At 32.3% G+C, this 19,738-nt stretch overlaps 1 protein-coding gene across 2 annotated transcripts in view; it reads left to right on the top strand.

Annotated features, from left to right (window-relative positions):
* Positions 1-19,738, top strand: part of LOC134708032 (protein SPMIP7-like) — a 73,212-nt gene that overhangs the window by 29,695 nt on the left and 23,779 nt on the right. For both annotated transcript variants that reach the window (XM_063568276.1, XM_063568279.1), the window contains 4 exons: positions 3,869-3,960; positions 5,547-5,685; positions 18,932-18,999; positions 19,520-19,561. In XM_063568276.1, the coding sequence (XP_063424346.1) occupies positions 3,869-3,960; positions 5,547-5,685; positions 18,932-18,999; positions 19,520-19,561 (341 nt within the window). The remainder of the gene's footprint in view (positions 1-3,868; positions 3,961-5,546; positions 5,686-18,931; positions 19,000-19,519; positions 19,562-19,738) is intronic.

Genomic DNA, 19,738 nt, shown 5'->3' with positions numbered 1-19,738 from the left:
TTTTAAAATGAATTTGCAAAAAGACATGCAAATGAACAGGTAAGGAAAACATGCCACAAAAGCGCGATAAAATGACACCTTACAAGTATAATGACAAAAATGCGGTGCACAGCCTCCAACTGCTCGACAAAAGATTTTTATAATTTCTGGGATTCCTTTTAAGTACATATAATAAATACACATTTTTAAAAATGCCAATGCATGTACACCCATTGATATTATATCGTCTTCCATTTTGTCGTGCAAATAAAATAACAGACATGTTTTGAAAATATCATACGACTAAACTAGTGAAGGTGAGCTCCAGCAAAGTAGATCCTTAAGTATCACGGAACGTTGTCAATCAAGTTGTATATTTACAGAAATGTTATTCATACAGTCAGGATTCTACTTCTTCAAAATTATCTCCCCATTACGCCAGTTCATGCTCACAATCGTAGAAATGGAAGCCATTGTAGGGATGATGCTCTGCCAATTGCTCTTGAAAACTGATAAATTTATCCACATAACAGCATTACGATCGATCGTTATATGTCAGTTATATTTTAAAAGACAAATGTATCTACTAGCTAATGAGCATCAGTTCATGTTCTTGTCTGCAATAAGCATTGATTAAACTTTAAAAAATTTTGTCTGTTCGGATGTCAGGTGAAATTTTCGAAAATTCTTAAGCATTTAAAAAAATTCTAATTAATATTTCGTGGGAGAGCAGACTAAACATTTTCAGTGGTTGAAGATTATAAACCCTAGTTATCACACACAAAGAAAATCATATTTTTTCGAAGATATCCATTTTCATCATCCAAATTAAAAGACTGTCGTCAAGTACTTTTAGAAAAAAATAGCTATTCGACCACACCTACTCTGTTTTTGTTATTCATTAGGTAGGTATTTCACTTGACCCAAACATTTCATCTTTTCGTACTGTCATTTTTTTACGTTATAAAGTTAACCTGTAGCTTTGATATATAAAAATAATAGAATCTGAAGCGAGATGCTATATCAAATACTTTTGCTTTGTACGTTTTAAAGACAAAATATACACCCCCAAACATGCCCTAACATAAAAAGGTGCACTCGATTTTCACTTTTCGATACAATCGTTACCTATTTTGGGGAATTTTTCTTGATTCACATAAAGGGAAGGGCAGACACGAATATTTCTGAACTAAAAGATTGATATGTTCTCCGTCCGTGTTAAAAAAAAAATCGGAGGTTATGCATTTTCTACATCCAACTTATAGATACCCATTTCGTCGACTTGATATCTTATTGATTTCCATTACTATGTAATAGATAAATTGAAAACTTATGCAAATTGTGTTTTTAAAATAGAACACTTCGTAATTGAGAAGAAAATTGTCGTTTTATTTCTTTCTATTAACTTTTTAAAATTTTGTTACTATATCAAACATTACAGTAAACATTTATCGCTTATGGATAAACAAAGAGCTTCGATTCTTTTGTTCTATTTCAAAAGGGTTTCCGCCTGCATATATCAAGCCAAATTAAGATTTTAATCTGCTTCCTCTGGGACCATACACATTGGCTCGATTACCAAATATTCGTATGTATTATCAATGTGTTTAATGCTCCATGAGGGTCGGTTGAAAACAAAACTTTACGACTGTCAACGTATATTTGTTCCACTTAACAGAAACTTTATTATAAACAATGTCATAATACCTGTACCTGTCGGAACAAATATTCTATACTATTTATTCCGTTAGGAACATCTACTGTAATATTTATTCCTGTCGAAAAAATATTACAGAATAGTTTTTCCATTTGGAACTTATATTATGAAGGAACTTCTATTCCGTGACACGACAAAAGAGATGATTTCAGCTTTCCAATTGTGAACTTTCCATTTCCATATTTCTAAGTAGCAACATTCCAGCAGCACCTGCATACGGGGTATATAATATATCTCTCCCAATTAATACGATATTCCCGTGCTTGCATTTCCTATCATGATTTTCTTGTTAGAGGGGCTACTGCTCACAAGGAAGCTATTAAACCAAGAGTTCCAAATGGTGAAGTTGAAATCATCCCTTCGAAAATTTTACGGACGCCATCACCAGTTGGTTGACCGTTATGAAATAACCATTTCACAAATGATATCGGATATGTTCCTTACGTCGTAACTACAATCCCCTTCCCTTTCATGAATGTGACCTACCGAATTAGACTATTTAACGGATTTGTAATCACATAAGCAACACGACGGGTGTCACATGTGGAGCAGGATCTGCTTACCCTCCGGAGCACCTGAGATCACCCCTAGTTTTTGGTGGGGTTCGTGTTTATTCTTTAGTTTTCTATGTTGTGTCATGTGTACTATTGTTTTTCTGTTTGTCTTTTTCATTTTTAGCCCAGGCGTTGTCAGTTTGTTTTAGATTTATGAGTTTGACTGTCCCCTTGGTATCTTTCGTCCCTCTTTTATTGGCATTATGTTTTTCTGGTCTGTGCGTACGTTCGTCCGTTCGTCTGTTTGTTTGTCCGTTTGTATAGCTTCAAGTTAAATAAAATTGAAACTTAGTACACATTTTCCCTATCATGATATGATCTTTTTAATTATAATGCCAAATTACAGTTTTATCCCATTTTCACAGTCCACTAAACATAGAAAATGTCAGTGAAGATGAGGCATCCGTGTACTAGGGACACATTGATGTTTCTTCAAATTTTCGTCGTATCGCTGTCAATTTGTGTTAAAATTTTAACGTCGTTATCAATAAATATTTCATTGTTTACGAGATCATTGTCATAAATCCAAAATACGGCCAATCATATTATAGTTTAAAAAAACAAATTTATGAAACATATTTATATCCTCTAACCGAGCCCCTATTGAGATCGACAAACTCAACAAAAAAGCTTTGAATACAATACGGATTTTTCTTAGAATTGATGGTCATCCTATAAAAGTTACGGTATTCCTATATAAATTACAGTCAGTCTTTACAAATTACGGTCATCCTTTACAAGTTACGGTCATCTTTTTACCAATCACGGTCATCCTTGTTTTATGTTACGGTCATCTTGAAAATATTTTGATTATGATTTACGGTCATCTTAACGATTTTTTCAAATCGAATTTCCCGTCACATGCACATTTCTCGGAAGTAATTAGTGATTTCCGAGTGATTCTTTTACAAATTTACATCGTTTCAATGTATGATTTTTAATGAAAATGATATAGAAACACTTTAACAGACAATACAGAAACTGACCTAATTTTTCATCCGACATCTTGGGATGACCGTGAATGCAGTTACGGTCATCAGCTTTACCGCAGTGTTATTTGACAAACAACATTAACTGATTAAACGATGTACTGCTTCATAACCACGTGTGTGTTAAACTTGATTGTTGATTGATATGCAAAGCTATTCTTAATGAATTGATCTACTAAGCGAGAACACTTTCCACGTTCATCAGCCAATAAACTGGCTACAGGCGCGCTTGAGTATACGATACAGATATTTTTTTTCATTTTTTTGTTGATTAAAATATTCAATTTTCTATATTTATAATACATTTCTATCACTTCTGTGCCAGTCTCAAATTGTTTCTTAGTATGATTGGTAAATTTTTGTATTTTCTCTGAGTCGTTTAAATCACTAGAAACTAGGTGAGACATGCACAAAAGTGAAAGATATGTATTAAAAATATAGAAAATTTTAATAACCAAAAAAAAAATCCAAAAACTATCTGTATCATATACCCAAGCGCCTGTGTACACAACAGGTCAATTATATATAATAATTATCAAAAGTACCAGGATTATAACAATATCAGTGCGAATCATGACATCGTGTGTTATAATTTTAACTTTGTCTGCATTGCATTTTTATATTTTCAGTCGGCATTTGTTGCAAAACCTCCATCGGAACAAAGTAAAGAGGGGCGTGATCATTTAGCGCTTAAGTATATGTACAGTGGTTCGACTCAAAAGTAAGTTTAATATAGACGTTTTAAAAAGCATTGTATGGGCGACTCGATTTACTTTTCAAAATTATACATTTTTCCTTTAACCAGAAAACACATCATAACTAGTAACATTTAAAAAATAAAGTTAAGATAATGACTTTGTGTAACTGTCTTACTTGATAAAGGTAAAATCTGAAATGTGATGTCAATGGGGATACTTTTGTGTCATTGGAGTTACTGAAGGGTCCTTCAGACCGTCAGATTTCGATCTCATTTCATGGATCAGTGAACAAGGTAAAGTTTTGGTGGTCAAGTCCATATCTCAGATACTATAAGCAATAGGTCTAGTATATTCTGTGCATAGAAGGACTGTAAGGTGTACATGTCTTACTGGCAGGTATCATCTGACCTTGACCTCATTTTCATGGTTCAGTGGTTATAGTTAATTTTTGTGTTTTGGTCTAATTTTTTTTACTGTATGCAATAGGTCTACTTTATTTGGTGTATGGAATGATTGCAAGGTGGACATGTCTAGCTGGCAGGTGTCATCTGACCTTGACCTCATTTTCATGGTTTAGTGGTCAAAGTTAAGTTTTTAAGTTTTGGTCTTTTTTTCGTATAAAATGTGCACTATATTTGGTGTATGGAAATATTTTATGATGTTCATGTCAGTCTCGCAGGTTTTATTTGATCGTGACCTCATTTTCATTGTTCTTTGCCAGTTGCTGAGTGTTAATTCTTTTAGTTTTAATCTGTTTTTCTTAAACTATAAGCAATACGTCAGCTATATTTGCTGTATGGAAGAACTTTAATCTGTACATGTCTGCCTGACATGGTTCATATAACCTTGACCACATTTTCATGATTCATTGGTCAATGTTTAGTTTTCTTGAATAATTCTGTTTCTTAGATCTATAAACAATAGGTCAACTATATTTAGCGTATTAAATGATTGTAAGGTGTACATGTATTTCATGTTTGGTTTATATATCTTGACCTCATTTTCTTAGATCATGTTGAAATATGAGTGTATGTGATAGTTGTAATAAAGCTTTAAATTAGGACTATCAACATAATTTCAATGATTAGTAAAGAAGGCGAGACATTTCAGCGTGTGCACTCTTGTTATATTTTTTTGTGGCGCAATGTTTTGTAAAAAAATGCGCTAATGAAATGCGTCCGTTTAGTCAATTTGCAGAGATATGCAATAAGAAATGTCACAGTGAGGTCTAAATCAACCTCACGACAAAATTGACAAAAGATATCCAGTGAACTACACCAGAGACATACAGTCATCACCAATAGACATCATCACAATAGTCAGATCATACTCAGATGTCTATTCAAATTGTTAATCTCTAAATCATCCTGCGACTAAAACAAAAAGTTGCTGCATTTAGCCAATTAAACACAAACTATCAAATACATGCCATCACCACCTAGAGATACTCAAAGTAACAAACAAAAATATTAAGATATTGTCATATTACAACTAATGACGAGGTTCCTGACTTTAGACATGCACATGCTTGACAGAAATTACAGGTACACACTAGCATGTACTAAACTTCATTGTAGATTTCGACTTGTCATTGATAACTTCTTTATAGATCATACGAGGAAGTTCCTTGGGATAACATGCTTCCGCCAAAACAATGGGATCCTGTTTCTACGTTAGAAGATAGACCAGATATGATATCCCAAAGATGGACTTTGAAACGATACGACCCCGCAGCTCAAGAATGGCAGGTATAGAGAGCCATACAAGTATCTTACTCACCGCTGTATTAAGGTTAACTTCCTTCATCAGTAAAAGCGGATTTATGAAGATTTTTTTATTTATATAGAGTATACATGTATTTATTGAAATATATGGTTTGATGTTATAAAAGTAAGAAGAATTGGTATGATTGCCAATTAGACAACTCTCCAAAAGAGAACAAATGACACAGAAATTAACAACTATAGGTCACCTTACGCTTCCAAAAAATGAGCAAAGCCCATACATACCACATAGTCAGCTATAAAAAGTTAAATAAAAAAAAAATACCGAGCTCCGAGGAAAACGACTGCGTGAGCGTCTCGATCGACTCGTCGATTAGCCTATTAAAATGAAAATCATTAATACTTTGTCCGTATAACCCAGTATGACCGGTTGAAAAAGCAAGACATTTTAAAGCCACAGGAGGGTAAGGCTTAAACCACGGGTAGTAGCGTAGTCATAGTCATATCGAGGATTTAATACAATAAATAAATAAATAAATAAATAAATAATCTTTATTTCAAGAGGATGATCCCATTAGTTAAAAACTAATCTTCCTGAGAGTCCTCAAAATAATAATAACATAGTTATAAGTACAAACAGTATTATAAAGTTATATTATACACACTAAACAATTGTATTGAAATAATAATGAAAAGGCATATTAATTTGCACAATTGATGAAAAATTTGTAACATTTTGTTTTAAAAGATACAAATGTATCACTCATTTTGATTTCATTTGGTAAACTGTTCCATATTTGAGAACCTGAATAGGTAAATGTTTTCTTCAACAAAAAATGTTTTTGTTTTTGGAAGATTTAATAGTTTTTCATCAGCTGAACGCAAGTTATAGTTTTGATTATCAGTAAAATGAAAATTTTCTTTTAAATAGTTAGGAACCATGCCATTAACTGATTTAAATACAAGTATTGCCTTTTGGTATTGAATTCGTTTTTCCACATTTAACCAGTGTAAACTTTTAAACAATAAACTGGATGATGTCATTATGTCAGCATCTACTATAACCCTAGCAGATTTCTTTAATAACTTATTAAGTTTATTTATTCCACTTTCACAACAACTTCCCCATATATTGCAACAATAATCAAATAATGATAGAATATAAGCATTAAAATAGATAATACGTATATGCATAAATAAATATTTACTTATCTTTTGTAATAAATTGATTCTATTTGATATAGTAATTGACATTTTATCTATTTGCTGATTCCAATTTAAGTTTTTGTCAATATATAAACCAAGTAGTTTTTCACAATCTACATTTTCTATTTGTTCATTTGAAATATTGATATCTGAACTGTTTTCAGTCAAACAAAGCCTTTGTTTTGAACCAATAATCATTGATTTACACTTTTTGGCATTTAATTTCATACAATTTTGCAAACACCAGTTTTCAATAACATGAATATCATTTTGAAGGTTAGAAGCTAACTGAATTACATCATTACCTCTACAATGTAATGTAGAATCATCTGCATATAAATCTATTAATGAATGTTCTATATTAAGTGGTAATTCATTGATATATAAAATAAATAACAGAGGGCCCAGAATAGAACCTTGTGGTACACCAGTTTTTATGCATTTAGTATTAGACATGACGTTATTGACCTTAACTTGTTGGCTTCGTTCAAACAAGTATGACTTAAACCAGTCTAGTGTACTATTTGGAACATTATAATATTCAAGTTTTTTCAATAAAATTATATGATTAACCAGATCCAAAGCTTTCTTTTTTTTTAAATCTAAAAATATAACCCCGTTTATCTCTCCATTATCTATATTTGCTAACCATTCATCTACTAATTTAGTAAGTGCAGTAGTACACGAATGCTTAGGTCTGAAACCTGACTGTCATTGCTATTTAAAAATATATACAAACTATTACCTATATGTCGTTCTATGATTTTAGAGAGACAAGGCAAAACTGCTATTGGTCTATAATTATCAGGATTACAGGCATCGCCACTTTTAAAAATTGGGCATACTCTTGCAGTTTTAAAAATACTTGGAAATTTACCACATTTGATACTTAGATTAAATATATATGTCAAAGCTGGTGCTATGACATCGCTGCACATACTCAAAATATTTGGTCCGACATCATCTAAACCAGTTGCTTTCGACGACTTGTCAAGTTTTTTTAAATACATATTTACATCTAAAATACTCATTTCTGGTATAATGAATTTTTCACTACCCCTTTGTAACTTTGATTTTACAAATTTATTGAGTGCATCAAAACTGGCACCATCATCACTATTACATAATTTGTTATCAACTTTACCTTCAGCAATATTTGTGAAATGCAAATTAAATGTATTTGGCAATTGCTATATCAACAACATTTTGAATGACACTATTTTTGTCGAGCCTTCGACTTTAGTCGAAAAAGCGAGACTAAGCGATCCTACATTCCGTCGTCGGCGGCGTCAACAAATATTCACTCTGTGGTTAAAGTTTTTGAAATTTTAATAACTTTCTTAAACTATACTGGATTTCTACCAAACTTTGACAGAAGCTTGTTTATGATCATAAGATAGTATCCAGAAGTAAATTTTGTAAAAATAAAATTCCATTTTTTCCGTATTTTACTATAAATGGACTTAGTTTTTTCTGCGGGGAAACAAAACATTCACTCTGTGGTTAAAGTTTTTAGAATTTTAATAACTTTCTCAAACTATCCTGGGTTTGTACCAAACTTGGACAGAAGCTTGTTTATGATCATAAGATAATATCCAGAAGTAAATTTTGTAAAAATAAAATTCCATTTTTTCCGTATTTTACTTATAAATGGACTTAGTTTTTTCTGTGGGGAAACATTACATTCACTCTGTGGTTAAAGTTTTTAGAAATTTAATAACTTTCTTAAACTATCCTGGGTTTGTACCAAACTTGGACAGAAGCTTGTTTATGATCATAAGATAGTATCAAGAAGTAAATTTTGTAAATAAATAAATCCATTTTTTCCATATTTTACTTTTAAATGGACTTAGTTTTTTCTGCGGGGAACCATTACATTCACTCTGTGGTTAAAGTTTTTAAAATTTTAACAACTTTCTTAAACTATACTGGGTTTGTACCAAACTTGGACAGAAGCTTATTTATGATCATAAGATTGTATCCAGAAGTAAAGTGTGTAAAAAGATTACACCGTTTTTTCTGTAATTTACTTTTAAATGGACTTAGATTTTTTACAATCATAAAATAGTAACAAGAGGAATATTTTTATTGATTTTTTTCCTCATTGTTGTTGAGCCTGCGATTTACAGCAAAAATAGGCGAGACACTGGGTTCCGCGGAACCCTTACAAATTTTTGTATTCTAAATGCGTGATATTATTATGTATTTTTTAGGATTAAATCTTTTGACATACTTCCAAATAGTTTTACTATCTTTACAATTTGAAATAGCATTTTGAAAATATTTTTTCTTTGCCTGTTCTACTAAAAATGTAACCTTATTACGCCAAATCTTATAATTATATATATCATTTATTCTGTGAAAATGATCTCTTTGGTGTCGAGCGCTATTCATATCAGAAGTCCACCACTCTGGTTGTTGGGTATTTTTTACCCTTTTAATTTTCTTAGGAGCATGTTTCTCTAGAGTGCTAAAAAATAGATTATAACAATAATTAGCTGCTTCATCAACATCTCCAATCGATTGAATGAGATGAAAAGGAGTATTTGTTAAATTTTCAATAAATTTATTTTTATCAAATTGTTTGAATGATCTATATTCTATGGACAAGTGCACCATTTTTGATAGTTTTGGGTTAAGTTTTCTTGTTACACAAACAGGATAATGATCACTGACAGCTTAACTAGGCACATTTACTTCTATAATATGGTCTACATCGGTGGTATATATATGGTCTATGGCAGTTGCACATTTATTTGTTACTCTTGTCGGATTATGTACAATTTGTTGTAAACCATACAAATTAATACAGTCCTTCCATTTTTGATTTCCGACAACTGTTTGATTTATTTGTGAATAGTTTATATTAAAATCTCCTAAGAGTATAATTTCTTTATTTTCTGCAGAAGCTTCATCTATTTCTTTTTCAGCTGAATCAATCTAAGATTGAAATGAGCTTGGCGGACGATAAAAAATGCCTATTAAAATAGAGTTTGTGTTTGGAAATTTAATTTCAATCCATAAAGATTCAATACTACTTATTTCTAAATCGACTCTTCTCTGATGACATACACTATTTCGTATGTACGCAATTACACCTCCGCAATAATTAATAGCGTTTCTATCTTTTCTTTCTATTTTGTAACCTTCAATTTGTAATGTTTCGGTACCAATTTCATCATTTCAAAATGTGTCTACCATACCAAATATATCAAATAATTGTTCATATTTTAAAAGAAATTTTATTTCTTCAATTTTTGGTTGTAAATGTTGAATTTTTTAACAACCTAGTTTAAACCCTTTTTTAAATAACCAACTTGCCTCATTATTTTTACTTTTATTTACAGAACTAGGTGTTTTATTTTTACCCTTTGTATGCCTCTTTTGAGATTTTCTCCATTTATTATTATTACTGTTGTTTATATTATCAATGTCTTTTATACAACATGCGCAGTGTATACTACTACATTTATCACATAACAGATTTAAAATATTATATCTGTTTGAAAAACTAGAACAAGGTAAATCTACCTATAAACATAATCTGACTTACGTACAGAGTTTGCTCCTCTGTGAACATGAACATCTATATAATCTTTTAATTTAGATGGGTCAATTCCTTTAAGAACTGAACTTCCTGCAATTAAAACTCTACTTCCCGATAATGGCAAGTTTGGTTGGGTATCATACCCAGGATTTTGAGGTTCTTCATTTATATCAGCATTTATTGGCTGTTCTAGTTCATGTGTATGTTCCTGTTATATTGTTTCACATGTTGTTTTTGGAATTGTTTGATCTTCATCTAATATTTGGGTAAATTGGTTACAGAGATTTTCCTCCTTCATTATGGTTTTTAGTAATTTACAATGCCACTGCTGGTGGAGATTTATTTCCCAGAGGGTATCACAAGCCTAGTAGTCAGCACTTTTTGTGCTGACATGAATTGTCGGTGTTATGGTTATTTTACAAATTTACTGTTTACAAATGTTTGAATTTTTTGAAATACTAAGGCTGATCTACATCAGGCATAGATTACCTTAGCTGTATTTGGCAAAACTTTTAGGAAATTTGGTCCTCAATGCTCTTCAACTTCGTAATTTATTTGGCTTTTTAACTTTTTTGGATTCGAGCGTCACTGATGAGTCTTATGTAGACGAAACGCGCGTCTGGCGTATTTACTAAATTTAGTCCTGGTATCAATGATGAGTTTATTTACAACCACTGGGTCGATGCCACTGCTGGTGGAGGTTTATTTCCCCGAGGGTATCACAAGCCTAGTAGTCAGCACTTTTTGTGCTGACATGAATTGTCGTTGATATGGTTATATTACAAATTTACTGTTTACAAATTTTTGAATTTTTTGAAATACTAAGGCTTTTCTACATCAGGCATAGATTACCTTAGCTGTATTTGGCAAAACTTTTAGGAATTTTGGTCCTCAATGCTCTTCAACTTCGTAATTTATTTGGCTTTTTAACTTTTTTGGATTCGAGCGTCACTGATGAGTCTTATGTAGACGAAACGCGCGTCTGGCGTATTTACTAAATTAAGTCCTGGTATCAATGATGAGTTTATTTACAACAACTGGGTCGATGCCACTGCTGGTGGAGATTTATTTCCCCGAGGGTATCACAAGCCTAGTAGTCAGCACTTTTTGTGCTGACATGAATTGTCGTTGTTATGGTTATATTACAAATTTACTGTTTACAAATTTTTGAATTTTTTGAAATACTAAGGCTTTTCTACATCAGGCATAGATTACCTTAGCTGTATTTGGCAAAACTTTTAGGCATTTTGGTCCTCAATGCTCTTCAACTTCGTAATTTATTTGGCTTTTTAACTTTTTTGGATTCGAGCGTCACTGATGAGTCTTATGTAGACGAAACGCGCGTCTGGCGTATTTACTAAATTTAGTCCTGGTATCAATGATGAGTTCATTTACAACCACTGGGTCGATGCCACTGCTGGTGGAGATTTATTTCCCCGAGGGTATCACAAGCCTAGTAGTCAGCACTTTTTGTGCTGACATGAATTGTCGTTGATATGGTTATATTACAAATTTACTGTTTACAAATTTTTGATTTTTTTGAATTACTAAGGCTTTTCTACATCAGGCATAGATTACCTTAGCTGTATTTGGCAAATTGTTTAGGAATTTTGGTCCTCAATGCTCTTCAACTTCGTAATTTATTTGGCTTTTTAACTTTTTTGGATTCGAGCGTCACTGATGAGTCTTATGTAGACGAAACGCGTGTCTGGCGTATTTACTAAATTTAGTCCTGGTATCAATGATGAGTTTATTTAGATGTTTCCAGGTCATAAAGTTTCATTTTATCACTGATGCTTTGTGTGTTTCCTTGTAACATGTTAACTTTTTTTTCCAAATTTTTATTAACATTCTGAATTTCTGCTTCAATGTCTTGCATCTTATCCATTGATTGTTGGTCGTGTTGCAATGATTTGGTTAAGATGCATGATTAGTTACGTTACTTCCCAGCACGATTACATCAGTGCTTTTAAAATGAGCATATAAAAAAGCTAATTTTATACATCTTTGAATCTATAATGTAAGTTAAACGGTCTAAATTGAAATTGTAGTTTTAAAGAAATTAAATATGGTTAAGATCCAAATTGATACATATTTGTTTCGCCCTATTATTGGTCTTTGTTTGAAGGCGCTTGTCATAACGAAGGAACACAATTAACCAATTGACAAAGAATTAAAAAAAAGCCTTTTTAACCAAATTCGGTGGGCGTAATTGGCAATCGTACAATAAAGAAAAGATATAATTCATATATTCAATACTTTTCAATATTTCATTTTATTGCCATATAAACTTTACAGTTTGTGACATATAACAAAAACAAAAACAAATGAAGACCATCACTAAGTAACTCAACATATATAAGCCCATGCCACTGTAACCCAACTACAAAACTAAGCACACGATATTCAAGATTCAAGATTTTATTTGAACACTCAGACACAGATACATGTGTAACATGAGGTCATACATACATAATAGCATTATATAAACATGACGAAGTAATAATGTGGCATCAATGACATAGATTAAGATATATAACAATAACATACAACTATGTTTTTTAACATTTTCAGAACATATTGGCAATGTTTTTGATTAATACAGAAAGTCCTTTATACAGCTGTAAATTACAAATTAAAAGAAGACCTTCCATTTTTAGCTCACCTGACCTGAAAGGTCAAATGTGCTCTTCACATCACTTGGCGTCCGTCGTCTGTCGTCTGTAAAATTTTACAAAAGTCTTCTTCTCTGAAACTACTGGACCAAATCTAACCAATCATGGCCAAAATCATTATAAGGGTATCTAGTTTACAAATTGTGTCCGGTGACCTGGCCAACCAACCAAGATGGCCGCCATGGCTAAAAATAGAACATATGCGTAATATGCATTTTTTGGCGAACAACTCAAACACCAAAGCATTTAGAGCTAATCTGACAGGGGTTAAATTGTTTATTTAGTCAAGAGCTATCTGCCCTGAAATTTTCAGATGAATCGGACAACCCGTTGTTAGGTTGCTGCCCCTGACTTGGTAATTTTAAGGAAATTTTGCTGTTTTTGGTTATTATCTTGAATATTATTATAGATAGAGATAAACTGTAAACAGCAAAAACGTTTAGCAAGGTAAGATTTTCAAATAAGTAATTAGAATCAAAATGGTCAGTTAACCCTTTTAGGAGTTATTGCCCTTTATAGTCAATTTTTAACCATTTTTCGTAAATCTTAGTTATCTTTTACAAAAATCTTCTCCTCTGAAACTACTGGGCGAAATTAAACCAAACTTGGCCACAATCATCATTTGGGTATCCAGTTTAAAATTGTGTCCGGTGACCCAGTCAACCAACCAAGATGGCTGCCATGGCTAAACATAGAACATAGGGGTAAAATGTTGTGTTTGGCTTATTACTCAAAAACCAAAGCATTTAGAGCAAATCTGACAGTGGGTGAAATTGTTTATCAGGTCAAGATCTATCTGCTGTAAAATTTTCAGATGATTTGGACAGCCAGTTATTGGGTTGCTGCCCTGAAATTAGTAATTTGAAGGAAATTTTGCCGTTTTTTGTTTTTATCTGGAGTGTTACTATAGATAGAGATACTGTAAACAGCAATAATTTACAGCAAAGTAAGACCTAAAAATCAGTCAACATGACCAAAATGGTCAATTGACCTCCGAAGGAGTTATTGCCATTTATAGTCAATTTTTAACAATTTTCATAAAATTTGTAAATTTTTACTAACATTTTCCACTGAAACTACTGGGCCAATCATTATAGATAGAGATAATTGTAAGCAGCAAGAATGTTCAGTAAAGTAAGATGTACAAACACATCACAATCACGGGTTATTGACTATTGAAATTGTCCTTAGTTTACATGATTAGTTTGTCACAGTGATTAGGTCAGTTTAAGGGGAACCATTAGTAAGCAGTTGTATAAGGATAAACAAAAATTCATTTAACATCTTTGATTTCAACAGTATAAGATACTATTTCGTCGCAATAAAATATCATGGCAGGTTTTAGGAACAGAACTACAAACATTTTAATTTTTGAACAAAAATATAAATTTTTCATCATTTTATAAAGTTAAAAACATATTAAGTTGATGAATTATATTAACAAATAAAAACTGTTTAATGGACATGTTAACAGTACATTTTTTCACCTTATATATTATCATAATTTGAATCACAATTGAAACATCATCTTTTATCTAAATCGGTAACGACTAGTTTCAATTTTTAAAGTTGCTACTCCACACCTAATTTAACATATGTCATGAAAGAGCCATTTATGGCATCGATTTTCAGAATTTGGCATTTTACATGAATAAGTATCTTACAGATATGGAAAATGCAGTTTAAAGCATTTCATTGTAGGTGTTTAACATATTTACATCAATTATTCCAATTTTTTTATAAGCTTTTTAGCACGCCAAGCAGTTTGTCTTCTAAATATGACCAGCAGACTTATATAGAGATATAAACTTTCATAAGACAAAATACCCTTTCAAGACCCAGTTTAACATGTTCATTTAAAGTTATCATTTCTTATGAAAACTGAGTTTGTGGGGGTCAATAAAACGTTTACTACGTTTGTTCGTCAGTCTGCACGGTTAATATATGAAAAAAACGTGGTATGATTGCCACTGAAACAACATTCCACAAGAGACAAAATGACACAGAAATTTACAACTATAGGCCACAGTACGTGTGACAGTGGCGTAACAGAACAACATAAGAACGAACTATGAAAATCAGTTGTAAAAGGCTTAACTCATCAGATGGATACAAATATAAATACATCTAACAAAAAAATAGAGAGGGCGTAGGCGGGTACTTGTATATCACAACAACAAAAAGACACTAAGTTCTGATCTGAGAGTACTCGCAGTTACTGTCAGCTAGTTCAAAACCACAGTGGCACTAACAACTAATTAAAAAAACATGCATCTAACTTTTGCATTTAGGTAAAGATTGAAACAAACTGAGTAAAAAAGAATGATTTACTATTATTGGATAGTAACGATTGTCCATGAAAAAAGTCATCTTGACCTAAAATTAAATTAATTCTGGTAAAGATACATTAAGATACAAAATCTAATCAACTACAAGTCATATGATATCTTTTAGATCGCACTTCCTTGATGTTATTGAAGGTCCACACACTTTTTGTAACAGAAGCACAAAAAAATCGATACTCGTTATTATGTCAATATATAATTGTAATATAATTATATTAATGGAGAACTACCAGTATTGTTTTACTGTGAATTCTTCTCGTTGTTGTTATTGGCGTTCTAATTCTTCTCACATACAATCTTATCTATAGTCTGAGGATTTCTGTTATTTTTGCTATCAATTTTTTTCCATATCCCATGTTAGGATCAATGTAAGAGGTTGAAAATTTCATATCTGAATATTTTTTTCGTTATCTGGAAAGTTACTTTTGACGATGGATCTTGATTGTTTCTGTGGGGCTTCTTTCTCATGTATCTGGATCACTCACGGGGTAAAAATTGGAAAATTGTCGAAACTAATTTGACTTTTATGTATAGCATAGTCCGAATTATATACTTAAAAGGATTTAAATTCACAAGCTAGTTATTTTTCACCAAACATTGCTGTGCCATGCCTTTTTAAAATATGATTGAAAATCGTAAATGTTTAAGTAAAATTCTATTTTGAATAACATCGCTGATCAACATTAATAAAAAAAAAATGAAAAAAAAATGCAATGAACAGAATACTTCTGACAGATATTTGGTTCTCCTTGAAAAATACTGGTTCATAACATGGCTTAATTACAGTTCCGAGTAATCTGAAGATATTTATTTAGAGTTAAATGATCAGAAATGCACAATTATATATGTGTATAAATCTATATGTTTTAATACGACTGCAAACAGCGTCGCCGAAGACAAATAGTTTCCGGATAATAACTTTTGTGTAAGTGAATAGAAATCAATTAAATTTTAACACAAGGCTAATAACCACTAAAGAAAGGTTGGGATTGATTTTAGGGGTTATGGTCTTAACTGTTTAGGAATTAGGGGCCAAAAACGGGGTCCAAATAAACATTTTTGTAGTTTCCAGTCATTAAGTTGTTGTTGGCATGACACGGGTTATGTTCTTCTCATATATGTTATGATGTTATGATACTAAACCCCTAACGGAAAGGATTGTGCCTGATGTTCATATGATGAAATCATAATCTTTCAGTCAGTTTAATTGAAGTCTGGAGCTGGCATGTCAGTTAACTGCTAGTAGTCTGTTGTTATTTATGTATTATTGTCATTTTGTTTATTTTCTTTGGTTACATCTTCTGACATCAGACTTGGACTTCTCTTGAACTGAATTTTAATGTGCGTATTGTTATGCGTTTACTTTTCTACATTGGTTAGAGGTATAGGGGGAGGGTTGAGATCTCACAAACATGTTTAACCCCGCCGCTATTTTGCGCCTGTCCCAAGTCAGGAGCCTCTGGCCTTTGTTAGTTTCTTGTGTACAATTTGGAAATTAGTATGGCGTTCATTATCACTGAACTAGTATATATTTGTTTAGGGGCCAGCTGAAGGACGCCTCCGGGTGCGGGAATTTCTCGCTACATTGAAGACCTGTTGGTGACCTTCTGCTGTTGTTTTTTTATTTGGTCGGGTTGTTCTCTCTTTGACACATTCCCCATTTCCATTCTCAATTTTATTAAGTGTATGAATCTCTCTGAAAGTATACCACAAGTTTCCATACCACAAAGGGATAGTTATGATTTGATTGGAGCGGTGGGTGGGGGAGGTGTTATGGCTCAAACCGTTAAGGAATTAGAGGCAAAATAGAGGGAAAAACAAGGGTTTCTTGGTTAATGGCCAGTTAAGACAAATTAAAACCAGTGTAAGGAAGGTAATCCAAATATATTGAGGTAATCCAAACAAGTTTGATTACCTCCCTTACACTGCTTTAAAATTATGTGTAAAGAATTTTTTTTCTCATATCACATTTCAGAAATTTAAAAGAAAAAAGTGGGGGGGGGGATACATTTTTCTTTTCTTCTTTGGGTTGGGGTCAGTATGCAACAGCATAGTGAATTGCACAAAATCAACAAAAAAAGGCGGGTATTTTTTAATTTTTGAAGGGGGTGGGGCAATTCGCAACAGCGTAGTGCAAAAGCAACAAAAAAAGTATAATTCAAATTAAATAACCAATTTTAAGTTCTTTGACTACATTTATTCTGTGTCAGAAACCTATTATGTGTCAACTATTTAATTACATTCCAAATTCAGACCTGAATCAAGCGCGAGTAGTGTGTCCATTTTTGTCCGAAAGGTTCAGGGTTGGACCTCTGCGGTCGTATCCAGCTGCGTTCGGCGAAGCAATTTATTAAACACTTAAAGTATATATACATATTAAGTTGTGACTATGGTGAAAATGATCATCAAAATAAGTTTATAAAATGCCCTAATGTGGAATAAATTTGTGATAAATTGATCATACTTCTTAATTTACTTATTTCAATCAGTTTTAAATATTGTATACTGCCTTAATGATAACATGACTTTAATAACTGTTTAAATTTGTTTGCTGGGCATGACCAATTATGGATTCGGTAATTTCCGCAAATAAAAACGAAGTTTACCGAATCATCTCACCATACGTCAATCTCATCATACATCAAACATCATCATCACCATCACCGATCAACACCTTCATCGACAAAAAACGTATAATGTTGTGACCACTGCATATAATGTTGTGAACACTGCATATAATGTCCCGACAACTGCATATATGTTGGGACCACTGCTTATAATGTTGTGAGCACTTCATATAATGTGCGCACTGCATATAATGGTGTGAGCACTGCATATAATTCTGATCATCAACATAAGGCAGTCATGGTGTTCCATTCGATCTACAGAGGGGAATATGATGTTCAGAGGAGAATATGATATTCAGACGGGAATATGAAGTTTTGTTCGACGTCACGTGTGATAGTTTTAACCAATGAAATGTTGATTCCACTATCAAAATCAACATGCAGTGGAATTATACGCTATGACAACTGCCATAGTCCTAAGTTGTTCAGAAACAAGAAACTCTGATGGACTAATTGGTTACTAGTATACCAAATTTCGATTTTTGACGACAGATAATAGTAAAAATGATATTATTTCTTGCTACATAATAAGATGCTACTAGGTGAATTCATAATACAGAACGTCTGAGTTATCTCCACTTATATCACAAATTATTAAAAAGAAGATTTGGTATGATTGCAAATAAGACAACTCTCATCAAGGGACCAAATTTCACAGAAATTAACAACTATGGGTCACTGTACGGCCTTCAACAATGAGCAAAGTGGGGGAAATGGAGTTTTGATTTGTAACAGCAATTAGATCATGATAAAATATCTAGTTGTCGGTATTAAACTGTAAATAGGAAAGTCTAACAGACGATTCTCGAACCGCTTAGCACATTTCATTAAAGATCTAGACTAATCAAAATATTTTTTTTTATGTTAAAGGGGACTGGTCGATCTTGGGATTGGTTCCAGAGAAGAAACGGCTATTACAAAACTCAGCCTATTGTGTTGTAAGTATTTAATATTAGATTTATTTGGAACCTAATCATTGTTAAATGTTTGAGTTTATATATAAAGTAAAAAAAACCAATCCAAATAAAAAAAAACGAGACACAGAAACACTTAGGGAGCAACCATTTAAATTCAAGAGTGGTTTTTTTTGGGTTTTTTTTCAGTGTCTGAAAGTTTTTTCGGCAAATCGCAATCATTGTTATTTAGTTTTTCAAAGCCATCAATCAAATCATTTTTTTTCTTCAAAATTTAACACTATACATGTACAAGAATGGGGGAAAATCTCGATTCATTTTTTTTTTTGTCTACTGCGTGACCAAATTTTTTTTTTATCAAATTGGGACTCAGAATATTTATTAGGACCCCCACCCCCCTTATTTGAAAAGTTAAATGGTCGATCCCTTATGAATCACATCTAAAGACGACAACCACTAAACAGGTTCCTATTAAGTATGAACATACACATGAGAAAAACTAATATGTTTTACTAAAATGATTAATTATGTTTCTTTTTACCAGTTGTAGTGAACATCCTCGCACACATCAAATACCAAACTACAGGTAAGTCATCGAAGAAATTGTCTCAATCTTTAAGTTTAAAAGGACAAATTTTTCATTCAGTTTTTTTTCTTCTCTTTCTTAACTCTTACGTAGCGTATCAGATCATTTCAATGGAAGCTAGGCAATGCTGTTGATGTGCATTAGCCTTAGTCTTCTTTAAATTGTATATAGTCCGAC

Source organism: Mytilus trossulus, chromosome 2 (genome assembly GCF_036588685.1).
Source record: "Mytilus trossulus isolate FHL-02 chromosome 2, PNRI_Mtr1.1.1.hap1, whole genome shotgun sequence".
In the NCBI taxonomy this organism is placed as follows: Eukaryota; Metazoa; Mollusca; class Bivalvia; order Mytilida; family Mytilidae; genus Mytilus; species Mytilus trossulus.
Note: the sequence above shows the minus strand (reverse complement) of the source record. Positions and strands in the feature narration are given on the sequence as shown.